The sequence below is a fragment of the Thalassophryne amazonica genome, chromosome 12 (assembly GCF_902500255.1).
Source record: "Thalassophryne amazonica chromosome 12, fThaAma1.1, whole genome shotgun sequence".
NCBI lineage: Eukaryota > Metazoa > Chordata > Actinopteri > Batrachoidiformes > Batrachoididae > Thalassophryne > Thalassophryne amazonica.
This window is the reverse complement of record NC_047114.1, coordinates 15339032-15364077: the sequence shown is the minus strand read 5'-3', so window position 1 is coordinate 15364077 and position 25046 is coordinate 15339032. Positions and strand designations below refer to the sequence as shown.

At 45.3% G+C, this 25046-nt stretch overlaps 1 protein-coding gene across 4 annotated transcripts in view; it reads right to left on the bottom strand.

Moving 5' to 3' along the window:
- The window catches only part of LOC117521587, a 59079-nt gene that overhangs the window by 17119 nt on the left and 16914 nt on the right, over positions 1–25046 (bottom strand). For all 4 annotated transcript variants that reach the window (XM_034182918.1, XM_034182915.1, XM_034182916.1 and 1 more), the window contains exons 3-4: positions 9206–9393; positions 8822–9031 (exon numbers count right to left, since the gene is read on the bottom strand). In XM_034182918.1, the coding sequence (XP_034038809.1) occupies positions 8822–9031; positions 9206–9393 (398 nt within the window). The remainder of the gene's footprint in view (positions 1–8821; positions 9032–9205; positions 9394–25046) is intronic.

Sequence of the window (25046 nt, the reverse complement as noted above, 5' to 3'; positions counted from 1 at the left end):
ATGGGGTAATGAGGGGAAGGCAGGGGGAGAGAAGCTGCAGAGAGGTGTGTAAGACTACAACTCTGCTTCCTGGTCCCAACCCTGGATAGTCACGGTTTGGAGGATTTAAGAAAACTAGCCAGATTTCTAGAAATGAGAGCTGATCCATCCAAAGTGGGATGGATGCCGTCTCTCCTAACAAGACCAGGTTTTCCCCAGAAGCTTTGCCAATTATCTATGAAGCCCACCTCATTTTTTGGACACCACTCAGACAGCCAGCAATTCAAGGAGAACATGAGGCTAAACATGTCACTCCCGGTCCGATTGGGGAGGGGCCCAGAGAAAACTACAGAGTCCGACATTGTTTTTGCAAAGTTACACACCGATTCAATGTTAATTTTAGTGACCTCCGATTGGTGTAACCGGGTGTCATTACTGCTGACGTGAATTACAAACTTACCAAATTTACGCTTAGCCTTAGCCAGCAGTTTCAAATTTCCTTCAATGTCGCCTGCTCTGGTCCCCGGAAGACAACTGACTATGGTTGCTGGTGTCGCTAACTTCACATTTCTCAAAACAGAGTCGCTAATAACCAGAGTTTGATCCTCGGTGGGTGTGTCGCCGAGTGGGGAAAAAACGGTTAGAAATGTGAACGGGTTGGCGGTGTACACGGGGCTTCTGTTTAGGGCTACGCTTCCTCCTCACAGTCACCCAGTCAGCCTGCTTTCCCGGCTGCTCGGCGGCTAAGCTACCTTGGTCCGCACCGACTACAGGGGCCTGGCTAGCTGTCTCCAATTCGCCCAGCCTGGCCTCCAAAGCTACGAATAAGCTACACTTTTTACAAGTACCATTACTGCTAAAGGAGGCCGAGGAATAACTAAACATTTCACACCCAGAGCAGAAAAGTGCAGGAGAGACAGGAGAAGCCGCCATGCTAAATCGGCTAAGAGCTAGTAGCTGCGCTAAGCTAGCGGATTCCTAAAAACACACAAAGTGAATAATGTGTAAATAATTTAGAGGTGATTCAGTAGAGGGAGTGCTTTAGTTAAGGCACGTGAAGATTACACTGTGAAACAAATCGTTATCTAGTTATCTAGATCAATCTAACTGCGCAGATTAAACAGCTAACAGATACAGCAAAACACCGCTGTGCTCTGGAACAGGAAGTGATACAATACCGCAGTGAGAGCCAACCACCAGTAGAGGCAAGCAAGAGCAAGCAAAAGAGATCTCACCAGAATTCCACGAGATGATGGATGTAAGTGTGAAACTATCAACTTCATTAAAAACAATGCTGTGAAGTCCTGATGGTTTTCTAAGCTTTGTGAGGGCACGGAAGCAGATCAGTTTGCTGGATACGATCTTGAGGATCCCACAGAGCGGCACATGTGGGTTGTGGACCCATTTTCAGTGGATCTCTCTGTAAATGATGTTGCTTTGCCCTCACATCTGGACTCACGGCTGCTGGAAGTTTCCACTGACAGCAATTTAAAGAGGCAGTGGTACAAACTGGACCAAGGCTCCTTCTGGATTGTTGTCTCAAAGGAGTATCCATGTCTAGCACTGAGGGCTATGAAACTCCTCCCCCCATTCCCAACTACATACCTGTGTGAATCATGATTCTCCATTGTGGCCAAAACTAAGACCAATGCTCGAAACAGCCTCAGAGGATCACTGGAGGCTACCCTGAGAATGAGCCTTTCCCCCGTTCCACCCAGACTGGACCTTTCTAGGACCATTTGGTGAAAAAGTCTATCCAGACATCCTTCAACTCACACCTCCAAAGAAGCTTCTCTCAAATACCAAGGAAACCCGGGGACATGGAAGTGCAGTGGTCCATGTTCAAGGCCTCCATTGTTAAGGTGGCTGCTTTGACATACCCAGATGGTTGTCGGTGCTTGTAGTGGCGGCAACTCAAGAATATGCTGGTGGACACCTGTGGTAAGGGAAGCTCTCAGGCTGAAAAAGGAGGCCTTTCATGCCTGGCTGGCACAGTGGCCTCCAGAATTAGCACATTGGTGTAATTTCCCACGAGAGACAAGGGATGTGGTAAAGACAAACATATTATGATGCCATTTTATTGCAAGATGATGATTATGTTGTGTGAAATGATGTATTGCTGACAACATTTAACATGTGCTTAGAAGGATAAATGTACACTATTATTGCACAGACGAGTTAATAGCCTTTAGAAAACACACCTGTGTTCAAATGCAGTATATGCAAAAACGTACAGTTTTTGAAAAAAATTACAATTGAATTTGAAATTCAGTTGAAATTGAAATTTGAATTTGAAATCTGAATTTGAAATTTGAAAGCGCCTTGGGGCAACTGTTTGTTGTGATTTGGTGCTATATAAATAAAAGTAATTTGATTTGATTTTAAATTAAACCTGAAAATTTAAGTAAAAAACTTACTTTAAAAAAAGGGAAATTGAATTAGAGACAGCGTTTTACCCACAGGCTAATGGACTGTGTGAGCGCTTCCAGTGTTCCATCCATGGAAATATAGACCTGGAATGGACATGCGCACCTCAATCTGTTAGCATCGCTCAGGACAGGAAGGCGCCATTACCAAGGGTGGAGATGTGCAGATCATCAATAATAAACTGGATGCTTTTTTTGCACTAGCATCACTATTTCTTAACAGATTTTAATAAATGTAGGATTGTTTCAAAGCCCCTTGAAAGCTCTTTCCAATGAACCTATGCATGTGTGGGTGAAAAAAAAACTTTTATGTAAAATGCAGAAATTTGGGGAAATTATGACAAACTGTGCTGCTTTTCTCAGTCTATTGTCGCTATTTAACAGATTTGAATAAAAGTAGGCTTGTTTTAAAGCCATTTAAATGCTCTTTCTAATGAACCCATACATGCCTGGGTAGAAAAAAAATGTTTTATGTAAAGTGTGGAAATTTGGGTAATTTACTGTGTTTTTTCCCTGTCATCATAATTCTCGATGGATTTTTATAAATGAAGCCTTGTAAGTTGTATTCAAGCTGATTAAAAGCTCTAATGAACCCATACATGCCTGGATAAACAATCCTTCTGTATTAAAATATAAATGTGAAGTATGCCTTGCAATATTATTGCTAGTCTTTTAATGACAACAACATATATATGATTTTTACTAACATTTTATTACAAGTAGATATAAAGCCATTCAGAATTTATGACTTTTGACCCTCAGTCAGGGTAAAAAGTACCTCCTCCATCCCCTCCAACCACACTGTTAAAATTTAAATGCTGCCTGTGACCACCATGTACATATCATATTAAACAATTGCAATATATATATATATATATATATATATATATATATGTGTGTGTGTGTGTGTGTGTGTGTGTGTGTGTGTGTTTATTTATTTATTTAAACATTTTTGTTTCTGTATTTTTATGCATGTGAACGCAGCCTAATGAAAAGAACTTATAGCATTGAGTTATAGTCTCAGTATATCAATATTAAATTGCGACATAACGACTTTAAAATAGACATTTGTTTTACATAATTACATTAAGGCTCTTGTACAGTTCATTTTAGTATTGGAGAATTTGTTTTTGTAGTTGGTGCAGTTGATGGTGAAGCACTGGCTGCCTTTTTTCCTCTCATTTCACTTCTGTTTAACTGGCTCAAGGCGCTCTCTCCACCCTTAGTAATGGCCACTGTGCGGCACGCTGCTAGTCACGTAACATCCATTCCAGGTCTCTATTTCCATGGTTCCATGAACGGCCCCCTGATCAGCGACTCACCAAAAGAGTGACCTTGGGGACAAACTTCGAATTTTTGCACCGGTGCCGACTACACAGCATGGTACTCTGTTTTCCTACACACCCTCACGCCTGCAATCAGCGGATTACTTTTTAATTCGTCATGATGTGCACAGAGGACCACTACAGCCCCCTTATGAGAGCCCCTTTCTTGTCCTGAAAACAGGCGACAAAACCTTTGTGGTCGACATCAGCAGCAAATCTGAACATATTTTGGTGTATTGCCTCAAACCGGCCCACCTAGAACTGGACAGAACCACAGAGCCCCCCCCAGCTGACTTTTCTTTTAACTTTGTTCATTTTTTTGTTCTTCCCTATGGTGGACTCTGGGAGGGCCTGTTTAGCGCACACATGCAAGGACTGTTGGACTGTTGCAAGGACAGACATAATTCACCAAGTCAGACATTGTTCAGAATGAAATGCAGCCACTTACAACAACAATGGGTTTCCTGCCTTAAGCCCCTTTCACACCGGGCCCACTTCGAGTTGCTTCCTGTTGCGTGATGACAATGCAGGAATTTCTGCGTCAGGTGTGCGCAGCATGGAGCAAAGAGGAGGTGAGAACACAGCCTGCAGCACAGGTTCTCCGCACAGAGGAATCAGAGTGCACAGTTTGGCTGCAGCCAGACTGTGCACTCTGACTTCTCTTCTAGTTTATATTTGTTCTTGTGCTGAGATGCAGGTCTGCACTCTGAGTTCTGTTATAGTTTATCTTTCCTCTTTTGACAGCGAGATGCGCGCGCACGAACCGTCCATGAGTAAATGTGGAGATGTCTGGAGTTCAACTTGATGTGGACATGTCCTGTCTCTGGCAATCAGTCTGTGAGCAGGACTTGTCCTTTTTTTAACACAGTGATGAGAGAGCTTGAGAAGAGAAAAAGGAACTAACTGCCTGCAGCCAGACAGTTTTTTTTTTTTACTTTCTTTTAATTGTTCACATGTGCGCGCATGAACGAACGGTCTGTGAGTGGACTGGAGATGTCCAGACTTTTTACTGGATGTGGACATGTCCTGTCTATGGCAATCAGTCTGTGAGCAGGACTTTTATGGATTTTATTTAAACACTTTTGTGAGAGAAGAGGAGCTGCAATCAGCTTTTTTTTCTGTTCTCCCTCTGAGTGTGTAGTTTTTATTGCATTGAGTACACAGTATAAAAACAATCCTGCGTGATTTATATTTCAGGAACAATGGAACACAGCAGGAATCATAAATTGGCGTCGGGTAACGTTGTCTTGTGAGTGTGTGGCTTCCAGTCACGTTGAGTACCGTCCTGTTGCTCTGACTTGCGCTGAAACCACTTAATTCTGTGTCAAGCAGAGGACGCAAACAAAAATTAAACGTTTAATTTTCGGTGTCCGATTTGCGTCATCCTTTGCGCCCCTCGCGCTGTTGTGGCACTGAGCTGCATCATCTTGACACTGGGTTGCTTCCACGTGGCGTCATCATGACGACACACGACACAACTGGGAGCAGCCCCGGTGTGAAAGGGGCTTTACACAGGGACATGTGTAACACCTCTGTTGATCAAACCTGTTCCCACGTTAACGTCTGATGCTGCTGATTGATTGAACCTGTTCACACCTCAATGCTCAAATTCACAGGGTTCTGTGGATTACCACAAAAAAAGGGTTTTCATGTGCTGTATGCAAAGCTTTGATTTCACCTGCTTTGCGATGTCTGCAGCCGATGAACGTGTGTTCGATTAGCCCGGTCTTTTGTCCTCCACCCCCTGCGGAGTACAGGCCGGGTTGACAGTATTTAAAATGTGAGCCTGAAAAGTGATTTTGCTGTTTTAACTTTTCTGTGAATAAAGCATGTAGAACTCGTCTCCTTTTACTGCTTCCGACTCAGCTTCTACAGTGTATAAGTTGGTGAGAGCATTATGTGCAACTTAAAATATTGCATTATAGGAAAATGGTTAGTACATATGTTTTTGTAATTTTGCCATTGACATGTTCATGACTAGTCTAGTTTTTTATATGTACTCTAATGTAGGCTATCGAGATCACACCAATTCATTGTTTATTAAATCTCAAATATTAAAACTTCATGATATGATTATGTTTAAAAAACTGTGCAATTAATGTATAAAGTGAAAAATAAGCAACTGCACCCCAGAATTAAGGAATGTTTTAAGGAGAGAAAGGGAAAATATAATTTAAAGGGCTTGTATCATTTTAAAATTGCTGGCGCTAGGACAACCAGGAAAGGCTTTTGTGTTTTCTACTTGTGGCCCTAAAATATGGAATAATCTGTCGAAGGAACTCAAGCGATGTCCAAATGTCAATCAGTTTAAACGCCAATATAAGGAACTGATGTTTTCTGAATATGTGAAAATTGTCTAAATTCTCTGAAAATTCAATTCATGGTTGAAGGACTATATATTCACTTTGCGTGTTTTTAGGAATCCGCTAGCTTAGCGTAGCTACTAGCTCTTAGCCGATTTAGCATGGCGGCTTCTCCTGTCTCTCCCGCACTTTTCTGCTCTGGGTGTGAAATGTTTAGTTATTCCTCGGCCTCCTTTAGCAGTAACGGTACTTGTAATAAGTGTAGCTTATTCGTAGCTTTGGAGGCCAGGCTGGGCGAATTGGAGACTCGGCTCCGCACCATGGAAAATTCTACAGCTAGCCAGGCCCCTGTAGTCGGTGCGGACCAAGGTAGCTTAGCCGCCGTTAGTTACCCCCTGGCAGATCCCGAGCAGCCGGGAAAGCAGGCTGACTGGGTGACTGTGAGGAGGAAGCGTAGCCCTAAACAGAAGCCCCGTGTACACCGCCAACCCGTTCACATCTCTAACCGTTTTTTCCCACTCGACGACACACCCACCGAGGATCAAACTCTGGTTATTGGCGACTCTGTTTTGCGAAATGTGAAGTTAGCGACACCAGCAACCATAGTCAATTGTCTTCCGGGGGCCAGAGCAGGCGACATTGAAGGAAATTTGAAACTGCTGGCTAAGGCTAAGCGTAAATTTGGTAAGATTGTAATTCACGTCGGCAGTAATGACACCCGGTTACGCCAATCGGAGGTCACTAAAATTAACATTAAATCGGTGTGTAACTTTGCAAAAACAATGTCGGACTCTGTAGTTTTCTCTGGGCCCCTCCCCAATCAGACCGGGAGTGACATGTTTAGCCGCATGTTCTCCTTGAATTGCTGGCTGTCTGAGTGGTGTCCAAAAAATGAGGTGGGCTTCATAGATAATTGGCAAAGCTTCTGGGGAAAACCTGGTCTTGTTAGGAGAGACGGCATCCATCCCACTTTGGATGGATCAGCTCTCATTTCTAGAAATCTGGCTAGTTTTCTTAAATCCTCCAAACCGTGACTATCCAGGGTTGGGACCAGGAAGCAGAGTGGTAGTCTTACACACCTCTCTGCAGCTTCTCTCCCCCTGCCATCCCCTCATTACCCCATCCCCGTAGAGGCGGTGCCTGCTCCCCGTTGGGGTTTTACATAATTATTGTATGGCCTTGCCTTACAATATAAAGCGCCTTGGGGCAACTGCTTGTTGTGATTTGGCGCTATATAAAAAAATTGATTGATTGATTGATATAGCTGTTTGTTAAAGTATGGACAATTAAGTTATTAATTTTGTAATTTTTTTTCGATGATGTGATGTGTGCTGTTATTGGTGTCGATATGATGAGTAATTTAAGTTTATTGATTTTTTTAAATGCCTGTGATTGCTGTTCTGCTCACTTTGTTTTCTTTTGTTTTGGTTTTGCTGTGATAAGTAAAAGTTGCTGAGATAAAAGGGGTAGGTGTACGAGGTCTATTAGAAAAGTATCTGACCTTATTATTTTTTTTAAAAAAACCATATGGATTTGAATCACATGTGATTACATCAGCCAAGCTTGAACCCTCATGGGCATGCGAGAGTTTTTTCACGCCTGTCGGTGACGTCATTCGCCTGTGAGCACGGCTTGTGGGAGGAGTGGTCCAGCCCCCTCGTCGGAATTCCTTTGTCTGAGAAGTTTCTGAGAGACTGGCGCTGTGCTTCATCAAAATTTTTTCAGAAACTGTGAGGCACATCCGAATGGACACCGTTCGACAAATTAAGCTGGTTTTCGGTGAAAATTTTAACGGAAAATTTTAACAGGAAAAACACCTCCGTTGGAAGCCTTAAGGACAAGTTGGAACATGCCCTGCTGTTAAACAATTTCTCAGATACTCACTCAACTGAAAGCCACCAAAAGCCGCTTGGATTTTACAAATGGTGTGGTGGGCGCACCGCACCGGCTGCGAGCCGACGCGCCAATCCGTCCGCACGTCTTTCATTAAAAAAATGTCCTTTAACAGTGGAATGTCCGGATAAACTGCTGATTCCGACCTCTTCTGAAAGTTCTCTGTTCTCTCACGACATCCTGGGTCAACAGAGGCTTAAATTTGGAGGTTTTCAGCTTGAAACAGGATGACAACGTCGCCTCGGAGCGCTGCGTGACGTCCCGCTCCATGGGAAGTCCTTACAGTGATAGAAACAATCCAAAATCTCTCATCAGCCGTTAAAATTTTCACAGAAAACCAGCTTAATTTGTCAAATGGTGTCCACTCGGATGTGCCTCACAGTTTCTGAAAAAATTTTGATGAAGCACAGCGCCAGTCTCTCAGCAACTTCTCAGACAATGAAAATCCGACGAGTGGGCTGGACCACTCCTTCCACAAGGCGTGCTCACAGGCAAGTGACGTCACCGACAGGCGTGAAAAAACACGCATGCAGCAGAGTGTGATAAGCAGCACCTCAGAGTTGTGCTGTGCAGCGCCACAAGAACGTTCTCAGTCTGTGGAAAACACTGCAGAAAGGTTCCGAGTTCAAAACCACCTGTGTGCGCAGATCCATATCAGATCTGCTGTGTGACCCTGAATGGGGGGGTCCACAGATGTTGAACAAGAGAAACAGCTAATGCTGCATAAATAAAAATCGTTACACGCAACTCCACAGCAGGGTTTTGGCGCAGTAATGCACCAGCGTTACACCTGACCACATCCACTTTAAGATCAGCATGGTCATGGATCCACAAATGACTGCAAGTCCACTTCTGTTGAAAGAACACAGGTGCTGTGTGTGAAAATGTTTCGAACCTGGGTATTGTCAGTCCCTGAGCAATCATGCCCCTCTCTCTGCGGTGTTTTTCCTCTCTCTCCAGCGTCAGTCGGATCTCTCTCTCCACAGCACTTTCGGTGTCCTCCAGATGGCTGCGGAAGGACGAGTCATCCAGGCCAGAGTCCTCTGAACTTGGGCTAAGGGTGCTGGATAAAGGGGGCTCCTTGTGCACCTGGTTATGAATTTCCCTTTGATGAGACGAGTCACAGGACATCAAATCAAAAGGCGAAATAATGGTTTTAGTGTTTGCAAAAATAAATACTTGCTAAGTTTTGCATAAATTAATTTCAAATAGTGACAGCAGCAAAATAAATAAATGTATGATAAAAAAAAAGAAAAGAACAGTTCACTGTGTTTTGTACCTGCGTTTGAGACGGGGACTGCGAGTGGGAGGGTATATTGAGCTGTGGGTACCGTGGAAACCATTGTGAGCTTTGAGGCCTGGTTTGGGGATTGGTTGATCCTTAAACTGCTCCTCCATTTTTTTCCACTGCTGCCGGGCCAACAGGAAGTCCAGATGCTCAGTCGAGACATTTTCACCGTGGGTTTCCTGCTGGACACACAAATCTGTGACTAAGAGGAAAAACCTTAATTAATGTTCTAAAGTCACTTATCCCAAGCTATCTGGTGGGGGTGCAAACACACTCTCACTCACCAGAGTCACTGATTGACTGAACCTGCAGGTCTTTGGAAGCGGAAGAAGCCACAAAAACACAGGGAGAACATGCAAACCACACACGGGACGGGCCAGGTGGGAAATGAACCTACAACCTTCTTTCTGTGAGGCAACAGTGCAAACCACTAATCCAACCATGCCGCCCTATTAATAAGAACAATAGTAGTAGTTGTAGTTGTTGTTGTTGTTGGTGGTGGTGGTGTTATGATAAATTCATGTGACTGATGCAGCAGATAAGCAATGGTGAATCTGAAATCTGAAAATAAATATTCTAAAGATTAAACAAATTCATTTGAAAAGTAAAAAAAAAATTGAATTGTTGAAATCATTTTGGCAATGATTGAGAAAAAGCATGAGGTATTGTTAAGTACAGGATTGCCACGGAAATTTTTGATGGAAAACTAAACTGGAAACACAACACAAGGGGAGGAGAATTCCCAGAAGCAGACGGTTCTCATCAACCTTTTGGACCAATGAGAGGAGGAGACCACGCTGCAAGAATAGATGAATCATTGTTAGAGGAGGTTACTCAAGTGGATCACAGATAGCATTTTGGACTCAAGGAATTAACAACAGCTGTAGGACATGGAAGGAAATTTCTATCATCAAAGCTATTAAAAATACAAGTATTAGTATAATATCCACTGCATTAGATTTAGGGCATCTTTGTAAGAGCACATTATGTGCTGAAGATGTTGTACTCGTTAGTCTACTTTTAACTAATCGTGGGAGTATTGAAACTGGTAATGCAGCCTGTTTAGTATCAGTGGAATGTCTAGACAAGATGTACCCCATCTATATTGTTGCTGCGAAACTAAGCGTTGAACCACAGGCACATCTGTGCACGCCAGCCTGCTGACATTTAAGATATATGTTATGGCTAAGGATAATCTTGCAAAGTGTGCTTATGTCCACATATAGACTTGTTTTGCAGATTTTCACAGGAACAAGGGAGGAAGCCTGAAGCATGGCCATGACCTGTCCTGTACAGGCCAGTCAGGGACGGGTGTGGTAAAGACACTCGAGGGAAGTGATGTGCTAGCAACCTCTCCTTCCAAGTTAGTCGCCTGGCCACACAACGCAAGGGGAGGAGAATTCCCAGAAGCAGACGGTTCTCACCAACCTTTTGGACCAATGAGAGGAGGGGACCATGCAGCAAAAATAGATGAATCATAGATAGCATTTTGGACTCTTCTTCTTATCTCCTGCTGAGAGCTAAGGCTACCTCAGGGCTGAGAACAGGATCCACAGAGCTCTGTGTAAGATTTTACTACTCACTGTTGTTTTAAATAAAACTTTGTTCTGAATGGTATATCAGGCAGGGTGCAATCTGAACAGATTCTTTTGTGTCATAACTTCTTTGTTTCCACCTTCCCTGGGATCAAAGGACACGTGGTGACTGGTGGATGAGGTCAAGGGTATTGGGGGGGCAGTCTCCAACACCGGCCATTCACATGATCAGACAGTATTTTCACGTGGGACAGCCTGGCTGATGGTGTCCAGTGCGCAATGAGGCACTACTGAATGCATTGCAAAGTTGATATTTGTTTTTATTTTTTACCATATCAGGACAGCGTGCCGACACGTGCGTTGTGATGGCGTGTTGAGAGGTGATGTTCTTCATGGCACCATATGTGTTCTCCAGCTGTGAGTAGCTATGACACGCTGTGTCATAGCTACTCAGAGCTATGTCTTCTATTTTATTCTCGAAGTAATCCAGGAAATTCTGCTATACTACAGACTGAGCGTGCTGACAAAACTCGTAACGTCTACAAAAAGCAACCTGCTTATTTGATCCTATACCAACAAAACTGTTTAAGAACCTGTGGCCCACTCTTGGGCTGACTGTGGTGGAAATTATTAATCAATCAATCAATTTCAATCAATCAATTTTTTTTTATATAGCGCCAAATCACAACAAACAGTTGCCCCAAGGCGCTTTATATTGTAAGGCAAGGCCATACAATAATTATGTAAAACCCCAACGGTCAAAACGACCCCCTGTGAGCAAGCACTTGGCTACAGTGGGAAGGAAAAACTCCCTTTTAACAGGAAGAAACCTCCAGCAGAACCAGGCTCATGGAGGGGCAGTCTTCTGCTGGGACTGGTTGGGGCTGAGGGAGAGAACCGGGAAAAAGACATGCTGTGGAGGGGAGCAGAGATCGATCACTAATGATTAAATGCAGAGTGGTGCATACAGAGCAAAAAGAGAAAGAAACAGTGCATCATGGGAACCCCCCAGCAGTCTACGTCTATAGCAGCATAACTAAGGGATGGTTCAGGGTCACCTGATCCAGCCCTAACTATAAGCTTTAGCAAAAAGGAAAGTTTTAAGCCTAATCTTAAAAGTAGAGAGGGTGTCTGTCTCCCTGATCTGAATTGGGAGCTGGTTCCACAGGAGAGGAGCCTGAAAGCTGAAGGCTCTGCCTCCCATTCTGCTCTTACAAACCCTAGGAACTACAAGTAAGCCTGCAGTCTGACAGCGAAGCGCTCTATTGGGGTGATATGGTACTACGAGGTCCCTAAGATAAGATGGGACCTGATTATTCAAAACCTTATAAGTAAGAAGAAGAATTTTAAATTCTATTCTAGAATTAACAGGAAGCCAATGAAGAGAGGCCAATATGGGTGAGATATGCTATCTCCTTCTAGTCCCCGTCAGTACTCTAGCTGCAGCATTTTGAATTAACTGAAGGCTTTTTAGGGAACTTTTAGGACAACCTGATAATAATGAATTACAATAGTCCAGCCTAGAGGAAATAAATGCATGAATTAGTTTTTCAGCATCACTCTGAGACAAGACCTTTCTGATTTTAGAGATATTGCGTAAATGCAAAAAAGCAGTCCTACATATTTGTTTAATATGCGCTTTGAATGACATATCCTGATCAAAAATGACTCCAAGATTTCTCACAGTATTACTAGAGGTCAGGGTAATGCCATCCAGAGTAAGGATCTGGTTAGACACCATGTTTCTAAGATTTGTGGGGCCAAGTACAATAACTTCAGTTTTATCTGAGTTTAAAAGCAGGAAATTAGAGGTCATCCATGTCTTTATGTCTGTAAGACAATCCTGCAGTTTAGCTAATTGGTGTGTGTCCTCTGGCTTCATGGATAGATAAAGCTGGGTATCATCTGCGTAACAATGAAAATTTAAGCAATACCGTCTAATAATACTGCCTAAGGGAAGCATGTATAAAGTGAATAAAATTGGTCCTAGCACAGAACCTTGTGGAACTCCATAATTAACTTTAGTCTGTGAAGAAGATTCCCCATTTACATGAACAAATTGTAATCTATTAGACAAATATGATTCAAACCACCGCAGCGCAGTGCCTTTAATACCTATGGCATGCTCTAATCTCTGTAATAAAATTTTATGGTCAACAGTATCAAAAGCAGCACTGAGGTCTAACAGAACAAGCACAGAGATGAGTCCACTGTCCGAGGCCATAAGAAGATCATTTGTAACCTTCACTAATGCTGTTTCTGTACTATGATGAATTCTAAAACCTGACTGAAACTCTTCAAATAGACCATTCCTCTGCAGATGATCAGTTAGCTGTTTTACAACTACCCTTTCAAGAATTTTTGAGAGAAAAGGAAGGTTGGAGATTGGCCTATAATTAGCTAAGATAGCTGGGTCAAGTGATGGCTTTTTAAGTAATGGTTTAATGACTGCCACCTTAAAAGCCTGTGGTACATAACCAACTAACAAAGATAGATTGATCATATTTAAGATCGAAGCATTAAATAATGGTAGGGCTTCCTTGAGCAGCCTGGTAGGAATGGGGTCTAATAAACATGTTGATGGTTTGGATGAAGTAACTAATGAAAATAACTCAGACAGAACAATCGGAGAGAAAGAGTCTAACCAAATACCGGCATCACTGAAAGCAGCCAAAGATAACGATACGTCTTTGGGATGGTTATGAGTAATTTTTTCTCTAATAGTTAAAATTTTGTTAGCAAAGAAAGTCATGAAGTCATTACTAGTTAAAGTTAATGGAATACTCAGCTCAATAGAGCTCTGAGTCTTTGTCAGCCTGGCTACAGTGCTGAAAAGAAACCTGGGGTTGTTCTTATTTTCTTCAATTATTGATGAGTAGAAAGATGTCCTAGCTTTACGGAGGGCTTTTTTATAGAGCAACAGACTCTTTTTCCAGGCTAAGTGAAGATCTTCTAAATTAGTGAGACGCCATTTCCTCTCCAACTTACGGGTTATCTGCTTTAAGCTACGAGTTTGTGAGTTATACCACAGAGTCAGACACTTCTGATTTAAAGCTCTCTTTTTCAGAGGAGCTACAGCATCCAAAGTTGTCTTCAATGAGGATGTAAAACTATTGACGAGATACTCTATCTCCCTTACAGAGTTTAGGTAGCTACTCTGCACTGTGTTGGTATATGGCATTAGAGAACATAAAGAAGGAATCATATCCTTAAACCTAGTTACAGCGCCTTCTGAAAGACTTCTAGTGTAATGAAACTTATTCCCCACTGCTGGGTAGTCCATCAGAGTAAATGTAAATGTTATTAAGAAATGATCAGACAGAAGGGAGTTTTCAGGGAATACTGTTAATTCTTCTATTTCCATACCATAAGTCAGAACAAGATCTAAGATATGATTAAAGTGGTGGGTGGACTCATTTACTTTTTGAGCAAAGCCAATAGAGTCTAATAATAGATTAAATGCAGTGTTGAGGCTGTCATTCTCAGCATCTGTGTGGATGTTAAAATCGCCCACTATAATTATCTTATCTGAGCTAAGCACTAAGTCAGACAAAAGGTCTGAAAATTCACAGAGAAACTCACAGTAACGACCAGGTGGACGATAGATAATAACAAATAAAACTGGTTTTTGGGACTTCCAATTTGGATGGACAAGACTAAGAGACAAGCTTTCAAATGAATTAAAGCTCTGTCTGGGTTTTTGATTAATTAATAAGCTGGAATGGAAGATTGCTGCTAATCCTCCGCCCCGGCCCGTGCTACAAGCATTCTGACAGTTAGTGTGACTCGGGGGTGTTGACTCATTTAAACTAACATATTCATCCTGCTGTAACCAGGTTTCTGTTAGGCAGAATAAATTAATATGTTGATCAATTATTATATCATTTACCAACAGGGACTTAGAAGAGAGAGACCTAATGTTTAATAGACCACATTTAACTGTTTTAGTCTGTGGTGCAGTTGAAGGTGCTATATTATTTTTTCTTTTTGAATTTTTATGCTTAAATAGATTTTTGCTGGTTATTGGTGGTCTGGGAGCAGGCACCGTCTCTACGGGGATGGGGTAATGAGGGGATGGCAGGGGGAGAGAAGCTGCAGAGAGGTGTGTAAGACTACAACTCTGCTTCCTGGTCCCAACCCTGGATAGTCACGGTTTGGAAGATTTAAGAAAATTGGCCAGATTTCTAGAAATGAGAGCTGCTCCATCCAAAGTGGGATGGATGCCGTCTCTCCTAACAAGACCAGGTTTTCCCCAGAAGCTTTGCCAATTATCTATGAAGCCCACCTCATTTTTAATGAATCTCTCATTAACTTCTGGATCTGTTCCCAAATGTTTCAAATCTGCAGCAAGTAAACCTTAAGAAATCTAATCTTGACCCTAGTGTATTGAAAAACTATAGACTGATATCAAATCTATCATTTTGATCTAAAATTCTGGAAAGAGTGGTTTCGCGGCAGCTCATGGACCACCTTACTGAGAATAGTTTTTTTGAGCCACTGCAGTCTGCTTTTAGAAAATATCATTCCACAGAGATGGCTCTCACTAAAGTGGTGAATGATCTTCTGCTTGCAATGGATTCAGACACCACTACGGTTCTGGTGCTGTTAGATCTCAGTGCTGCGTTTGATACCGTGGATCATCATATTCTACTCGATAGGCTGGAGAATCATTTTGGGATTACTGAGAGTGCCCTTGTATGGTTGACATCATACCTGACCAGTCGTTCTCACCGTGTTTTGTACAATAACACTACTTCTAACCTTAGTGACATGAAATTTGGGGTTCCACAGGGGTCTGTCTTAGGCCTTTATATAGCACCCCTTGGGCACATATTGTGGCGTTTTGGGGTTACCTTTCACTGCCTTGCTGATGATACTCAATTATACATGCCGATAACTGCTGGTAATCTCATCTACATAAAATCCTTATAAGATTGCCTTGCATCAGTGAGAAGATGGATGTCTAGCAACTCCCTACTTTTAAACTCTGATAAGACAGAAATGATGGTTCTTGGTCCAGTGAGACATCAGCATCATTTTGACCAGTTAACGCATGGCTGAGGCTCGTGTGTCATACATCACACTGACAAAGTGAGGAACCTTTGGGTAATTTTTGGTCCTACCTTGTCCTTTGGCCTCCACATTAGAGATATTACAAGGAGTGCTTCCTTCCACCTGTGAAATATAGCGAAGATTCGTCTCATCCTGTCTATGGCTGATGCTGAGACCCTGATTCATGCGTTTGTCTCTTCTAGATTGGACTACTGCAATTTTCTATTTTCTGCTTTACCACAGTCTAGCATTAGGGCTCTCCAATTGGTTCAAAATGCTGCTGCCAGAGTTTTGACACGAAGCAGAAAATTTCACCACATTACACCCATTTTGGCATTTCTTCACTGGCTTCTTGTCCCAGTGAGATCAGATTTTAAGGTTCTGCTACTAGCCTATAAAATTCTTCATGGACTGGCACCTCCCTACCTAGCTGACCTAATTAAACCCTATGTACCGGCCTGGGCTTTGCGTTCTCAAGGTGCAGGACTACTTAGTGTCTTTAAGGTGAATAAAAAGTCTGCGGGTCACAGAGCTTTCTCTTTCCCTGTTCTGTGGAATGATCTCCCTGCGTCAATAAAAAAGTCAGATTCTGTAGAGACTTTCAAGTCCAGACTTAAGATGCTCTTATTTTCCCTTTCGTATGGCTGGCATAGTGGCATAGTATGTTACTATGCTTTTTACTCTTTTAATTCATTTTATTAGGAAACGGAGCAGACTGCGGCCTCAATTTGATCTAAATTCTGTTTTTTTTTTGTGAAGCATAGGGCTAGTCGCCAGCGATCACCTTAGTATTTCTTCTATTTTTCTTGTTGCTTAATGCTGACAAATTACACCGTATTTGTTGTCTTTCTGATGCTTGATTCTGCTTTTTTTTCTTTTCTCTCTGTTTGAGGTGCAGCTCCATCCAGAGATGGGTGTAGTATCTGTTCCAAAAACCGTCCTATGCAATAACCCACGAGTGTGGCTTTGGTGTGTGCGCTGAACTGACAGGAGGTGTGTCCGCCCACTGAAGCAGCTGTGGACATCTGTCATTCTGGACATCTCAACTGGACAACACATAATGTGTTTGGACAGACATGGACTAACAACTGCCCACTGTGACACGTGTGTGTCTGTTTGCTGTCATCACATGGACATAAATAAACACATATATCGCTGTGGAGATATATGCTGTGGGCTGCAGCATGCATCCGCTCCCTCGCTGCAGCCCATTGACACGCTACCTCCAGGTTGAAACGGACCGTCAGATCAGAACACCCAGCGAGCAATCTGGCTTTCATGTCACCCACGAGCTCTGTTCCATATGACACGGTGTCAGTTCTGGCATGCTGTCCACAAGACAAGTGTGTCGGGCGGGATGTACGCGGGCCAACTGGACACGTGGCAGCAGTTGTGGACATGAAAGAGCACACTGTTTCTCATTCATGTAATTTCATGACTGTATGTCTGTGACCAGGGGTTATCTACAGAGGAACAGACAGATCATATTTGTATTGCCCACTTGATAAGACGCATTCAATAATAAAATGCTGTGTTTTTTATGGTGTATATTTTTTTTTAAATACGTCCATCTCTTTGTTGATTTCAGGCATTTTTCTCGCACCATTTACAGGCCAGTGACGGTAGCTCAGTGATAAAGTTTTGGGCAAGCAATCAGTAAAGTGCAGGTACGAATCCCCTGGGTGTTTTTTTTTTTATATTCCACATCAGCTCTCCCTAAAACTGCCACCTTATCGTGGTGGGGGAGTTTGCATACCCGGATGATCTCCCCCTCGAACTGCCACCTTACCGTGGTGGGGGAGTTTGTGTACCTGGATGATCCTAGGAGCTATGTTGTCGGGGGCTCCGTGCCCCTGGTAGGGTCTCCCAAGGCAAACAGGTCCTAGGTGACGGGTCAGACTAAGGGCAGTTCAGAAGCTCCCATGACCAGCATGAAATCAAGGACTGAGACGTTGCCCAGTATGGCTGAGCTGGGGCCCCACCCTGGAGCCAGGCCTGGGGTTGGGCCTTAGCCCATGGGGCCCGGCCGGGCTCAGCCAGAAAGAGCGACATGGGCCCACCCTCCTGTGGGTTCACCACCTGCAGAGGGGGCCATGGGGGTCTGGTGCAGAAAGGACTGGGTGGTTTGCTTGAGCTGCTGCCCCCGCGACCTTACTCCGGGTGAAGTGGAAGAAAATGGAATGGAATGGAATATTCAACATCAGCGGCCCAATGTGGTTCACAAGTACCAGCTGGTATTTATGTTTTATTTATTCCATATAAGCAGCGCGATGTGGTTCCACAGGTACCAGCTGGTTTTTATTTTTTATTTATTCCACATCAGCGGTGCGATGTGGTGCACCTTGCACTGTGTTCCTGTTTGAAAGACACCGTCCTGTGCACGATCCCGCTGCGAGGGTTTGTGCATGGGACGGTGCCTGCCCATCGGCGCGATGTTTCATGGTGCGTTAATTCGAACTGTTTCGTGCTGTTTCGCCATATTCGACCAAATTTCACACTGTGTTGAAGGGCCTTTAATCTAGGGGTGTTGTGTGTGTGTGGGGGGGTGCATCCCTGTCCTGCCCCATGCCCCCTTTCCGTCTGGATTTGCCCCTGCTTTGGTGTTTGAGCACAAAGAATGGATTTATTTATGCAGAAAACACAACCAGATTGACAGGTAAGAAAGTTTTACTGCTTTTTTATGTCATGTCATCCTTAGAAAGAGAGTTTAGGCGCATTTGAGTGGAAAAAAGTAATAGTTGTTGACGCGTTGCAGATCAGCTGTTTTTAGCGCGCAGACACTTAGCGGCTCAGCTCAGAGTTCTAAATAAAGGGGAAAAAAGCATAAAAATGTCTTTGTAAAGCTCAGTGCAGGTGTGCTGTTGTCACCGCGCTTTGAGAGATGAGGAGTAGTCGTAGCTGCTGCAGAAAATCGCGGATGAAAAGATTGCCGCGCGCTGAAAGTTCAGTCGAACCCCAACCCCCTGCTCATGGACCAAGTTTAATGATGCAATCGACCCGCAATACAAAAATAATAGTAACGCGCAGTGACTTGGAGAAGTAACTTTACTCTGATGATTGATTTGAAAAGATGAACGCGTTAGATTACTCGTTACTGAAAAAAGTGGTCAGATTAGAGTAACGAGCTACGAAGTAACGCATTACCGGCATCACTGACTATAACCTCCCTGGGCAGATAGAATGGTCTATAGATTACAGTCAAAAGCTCAACATCCTGTGAGGAGGAGCGCCGCCAGGGAATTTGGAAATTTGGGAATTTGAAAAGAAATCTTACTGGGCCACCCCCATATTATTTTGTCAGTATCATAATTGTATTAGGGGCATCTCTGGGCCCCTGTCAGTCATGGGCCCCTAGACTCCTTCTCCTTATTCTCCCCTTTTCAGCACCCCTGCCAGTGAGCAATGGCTTGTGACAAAATTACCATTATTGCACCATTAGTTGTTGATGTAGATCCACAAACCACCATTATTATTACGGAATAAAAAAACATACAGCTAACATATTCACATTTGTTGGAACTGATTTTGTGTTGAAAGGCCAATAAAAAGGGGGTGGGGGAGGGCCATGAAATGCTACTTTTATTATAATTCTGAGATGCATCCAACTTCTTATAGACCAGTTTCTGGAAAAAAAAACATTTGAACATAACAGTGAAGGTGTAAACAAAACAGTAGAAAACCTCAACAACATATCTGACCTTTCAGCATCCCTAGCAAACCTAAAATCTTTATTAAAAAATTAATAAAAGCCCTAAACAAAAAGTCCAAAAACAACCAAAAAAATGACAAATGGTTTGACAACAAATGTAAAAATCTCAGAAAAAAGTTAGGAAACATATCAAAGATCCAGACAACCAGAACACACGCCTTAATAAAAACACAGTAAGGGAAAAACGAGAGCTGCAAGAAACCAGCTACACATTACTAAAGAGTCCATAAAAACAAACAAATTCTGGGAAAAGCGGAACAGCCTAAATAAACAAAAACATGAAGTTCTACCCATACAAAATGGAGATGTATGGGTAAACTACTTCACCAAGTTATTTGGTCTAATAGAGGAATACAAAGAGAGTCAGCCATAAAAGACGACCAGAACCCACCAGATTACCCCATTACCCTAAAAGAACTGCAGGACAAAATGAAATCAATTGAAACCAAAAAGCCCTGTGGTGGTGAAAACATCCTGAATGAAATGATCAAATTCACAGATCCCAAATTCCAACTGGCCATATTTAACATTCCGGGATCTTCCCCAATATTTCGAACCAAGGACTGATAATGCCGCTCCACAAAAGCGGTGACAAACTTGACCATAATAACAACTGTGGAGTCTGTGTGAATAGCAACCTCGGGAAAATCTTCTGCATGATAATCAAACACAGACACTTCCTTACTGAAAACAATGCCCTGAGCAAATCCAAATTATTATTATTATTTTTTTTTTTTACCAAATTACCATTCAACAGACCATATTTTCACCCTCAGCATGCTGACTGACAACCAAATAAATAAAAACAAAGGCAAACTATTCTCCTGTTTTGTAGATTTCAAAAAAGCATTCGATTCAATTTGGCACAAGGTCCTGCTGTGCAAACTGTTGGAAAGTGAGGTTGGAGGAAAAACATATGATAAGTTGATGTACACAAACAACAAGTGCGCCATTAATGACCCCTTCACAGATAACATGATTGAGGCCGAATGGCACCGGAAAGAGTCATCGATTGGCACTCGTGGAAAATTGGAGCCGCACTCGAATACCTCATACAGCAGTCGCCACATCCATTCTGGCACAGCACTTGCACTCTATATTCACGTGCCGCTGATGCCGGAAACCCATCTAAATGGCAGACAAGTTGAGATCAAACGGCCATCTGATCATGTTCACAGCATTCGCATGACTTGTCATACGCAGGTCGGACACATCGAGCTGCGACCGAGCAGCTGCACGAAATCATCAGCCATGTCGAACCGTGGCCGAAATCGAGGCAGCCTTCACACCAGCGGCCAAAGTCAGCGAATGCCGTGCAAGTGGGCACTTGACCCACTCTGGGCTGGAGTGAGATGGAGTCCAGATGCCACCCACAAACATCCAACACCACTCGCGGGGCAATTAGGAAAGGCAGGGCCATTCGAGCTGCTAGCACGAGAGTAGAAAGCAGGTGACCACTTTCAAGCTGGATGTGCAACACATTTTCTAAGTGCCTCACAAGTGTGTTGTGTCCCCACCCTCCCCCCAAGCAACACATATGGTGTGTGAGTGTCCCCCTGCCACACAAATGAAATGGCTTGCAAGTGTGCGCCCCCCCCCAGCAACACTGCCAGTGTGTCATGTGTCTCCCCCCTCAAACAACAATCCAACATTGTGGAGGTGCGGCTGAGGTGGAAAATGCTCCAACGGTGGCCGGAGTGCAGTGCGATCTGCCTCCAGCGCAGTGTGCGGCCTGTCATGTACATGATGAACGTCATGTAACACATTTCCTCCCATTACACAAAATGGGACATTATGATCATTTCAGCTGTAGTACCACACATGCAGGTGCCTTGCAGCTATGTGCCCACGCGAGTTGATGCATGTGACATGCTCGCACGCACAGCTGACCAGCATGTCAGAAATGTGGATCACCCATCATGTCATATTCTGCATGTCCTTCTGGAGGTGGGATCATCACACAGCAGTGCAAACATGCCGGCACTAGAGTTAAAAATATAAAATGCTCGGTCCGCAGCCAGCATGGCCATCGAGCGGACAGCCAAGTGGCACACGATTGCAACGTGGGGCTTTGAGTGACAACCAGCTGTGAGCCCAAGGGGGCGTGTCGCTCAGATCATGTCAGCACTGGCTCACTGACGTTGTCAGATAATGCGCACATTGTCAGGTGAGAGTACGAGTGACAGCAAGGTGTCAAATTAAAAGAAACACTGGTAAAAAAAAGAAAAGAAAAATACAAACAATGAGAAGCTCATTCATGTGTGATGGCTTTGCTTCACGCTGCAGATACGGGGGCGTGTCCAGCTCAGACTCACTCTCTCAACTTGCACTGACAGGGTGAACACAACATGTTAAATTACAACAAAGAACAATAAATAATTCTAATAAAACAATGATCAGCATGTATTGAGAGCCCAGCCACACATGCATTGCTGTGGCATGTTATGAGTTGATGGCAGATATGTGTTCTGCAGCTGTGATATGCACCAAACAGGTGGATGTGTCACAGACGAGCCGCAGCACCTCAGCCCTGCATCGTCGCTGCTCACACCTGGAGAACACATATCATGCCATGCAGAACACCACCTCACAAAACTCCACTGTCAGGCACACGTGTCAGCATGCTTTCCTGAGGTGGTTGTTGGGAAGGTGTCGTAGCACGGACCCACAACATGGGGCGCAAATGAACGGACAATGAATAAGCCAAAAAGTAACAATTTAATGTTGTGATAATACACAACTAAATACACAGAAACTGTAAAGTCAACTGACACCAGGTGACGTGTGGGCAGGCTCGAAGATAGAAGACCCCTGACGAGAGAGAAGCCGCGTCCCACACGGCTTCCACCACCAACGGCCTGAAGAACACCGGAGCCGCCAAGTCCCGAGTCCCCAGGTGGCCTCTGTCTTCGGCTGTCGACCCTGGTACTGCTGGCAGAAAGCAGAGACAAGATGAATGAGTGTGAGTCCGCACACTCAGTAATCCACAGTCTGTACACAGTTAGGAGGGAGCACCTCCACCTCCAATCACACACTCGTGCAGCTCCTGGTTAACCACTTATCTGGTTTGGAGTGTGAGGCGAAGCCGTCGCTGTCACACCAAACGCCAATCCCACAGACAAGGAAAACCACCAGAAAAATGGCTGCAACAGAAGTTCAGGTTATTATACAACGTATGTGTCAGCAGAGAAATTACCTCTTCAGTAGTCGATTTCTCGGCGAGGAGGTGGAGCTGCAGTCCGGCCTTTATGGTGATGATGAACGAGTGACAGCTGGTGCAGAGGATGAATGACAGCTGTCACTTCTTCTGGGTCTGGCGCCCTCTCGTGCTTGGAGCCCGCACTCCAAGCAGGGCGCCCTCTGGTGGTGGAGGGCCAGCAGTACCTCCTCTTCAGCGGCCCACATAACAGGACCCCCCCCCCTCAACGGGCGCCTCCTGGCGTCCGACCAGGCTTGTCCGGATGTCTCGTGTAGAAATCGGCCAGGAGGGCCGGGTCCAGGATGAAGCTCCTCTTCACCCAGGAGCGTTCTTCAGGTCCATACCCCTCCCAGTCCACCAGACATTGGAACCCCCGGCCCTTACGACGGACGTCCAGGAGCCTGCGGACTGTCCAGGCAGGCTCCCCGTCAATGAGCCGGGCAGGAGGCGGCGTAGGTCCCGGAGCACAGAGGGGTGAGGTGTGGTGTGGCTTCAGACGGGAAACATGAAAAACAGGGTGAATCCGCAGTGAAGCCGGGAGTTGGAGCTTCACTGCGGCCGGGTTGATGATCTTGAGGATACGAAACGGACCAATGAACCTGTCTTTCAGTTTCGGGGAGTCAACACAAAGAGGGATGTCCTTGGTCGAGAGCCACACCTCCTGCCCGGGCTGGTATGTGGGGGCCGGGAAACGCCGGCGGTCCGCATGGGTCTTGGCCCTCGTCCGGGCCTTTAACAGGGCAGAGCGGGCGGTCCGCCACACCCGGCGGCACCTCCTGAGGTGGGCCAGGACCGAGGGCACACCGACCTCTCCCTCCACCAGCGGGAACAATGGGGGCTGGTACCCCAAACATGCCTCAAAAGGGCAGAGGCCGGTAGCAGACGAGACTTGGCTGTTATGGGCATACTCGATCCAGGCCAGATGGTGACTCCAGGCCGCCGGGTGCGCGGAGGTGACGCAGCGAAGGGCCTGTTCCAACTCCTGGTTAGCCCGCTCTGCCTGGCCGTTTGTCTGGGGGTGGTACCCGGATGAGAGACTCACGGTGGCCCCCAGCTCCTTACAGAAACTCTTCCACACCTGCGAAGAGAACTGGGGACCACGATCTGATACAATGTTCGATGGTATCCCATGCAGCCGCATGACGTGGTGAACCAGGAGGTCTGCCGTCTCCTGGGCCGTCGGGAGCTTCGGGAGGGCCACGAAGTGGGCCGCCTTGGAGAACCGGTCCACTATCGTGAGAATAACGATGTTGCCCTGGGACGGCGGGAGGCCCGTGATGAAGTCCAGGCCGATGTGAGACCAGGGGCGATGAGGCACCGGCAGGGGTTGGAGGAGTCCCGAGGTCCTCCGATGGTCTGCCTTGCCCCTGGCGCAGATGGTACAGGCCTGGACGTAGTCCCGGACGTCGGTTTCCAGGGACGCCCACCAGAAGCGCTGCTGGACTACTGCCACGGTCCTACGCACCCCGGGACGACAGGACAGCTTGGACCCGTGACAGAAGTCCAATACGGCAGCTCTTGCCTCTGGTGGGACGTACATTCTGTTCTTGGGGCCGGTCCCCGGGTCCGGGCTCCTTGCCAGGGCCTCCTGGACAGTCTTCTCCACGTCCCAGGTGAGGGAGGCCACGACAGTGGACTCGGGGATGATGGTCTCGGTGGGGTCGACAGCCCCGCTTTGGCTTCTTCTTCGTGCACCCGGGACAATGCATCTGATTTTGGTTTTTGGTCCCGGGGCGGTACGTGATCTGGAAGTCAAAGCGCCCGAAGAACAGAGACCAGCGGGCTTGCCTGGGGTTCAGCCGCTTGGCGGTCCGGATGTACAACAGGTTCCGATGGTCCATGAAAACCGTGAAAGGCAACGATGCCCCCTCCAGCAGGTGTCTCCACTCTTCAAGAGCCTCCTTCACCGCGAGGAGCTCCCGATTGCCGACGTCATAGTTCCATTCAGCTGGGGTCAACCTGCGGGAAAAATAGGCACAAGGATGGAGAACCTTATCAGCCTCCACGCTCTGGGACAGCACGGCTCCTATCCCTGAGTCAGAGGCGTCCACTTCCACTATGTACTGGCGATCAGGATCAGGCTGCACCAGAATTGGTGCAGTCGAGAACCGGCGTTTCAACTCCTGGAACGTGGCCTCGCACCGATCCGACCAGGTGAAGGGGACCTTGGTGGAGGTCAGGGCAGTCAGGGGGCTAACTACCTGACTGTAGCCTTTAATGAACCTCCTGTAGAAATTTGCAAAGCCGAGGAACTGCTGCAATTTCCTGCGGCTTGTTGGTTGGGGCCAATCTCTCACCGCCGCAACCTTGGCCGGATCAGGGGCGACGGAGTTGGAG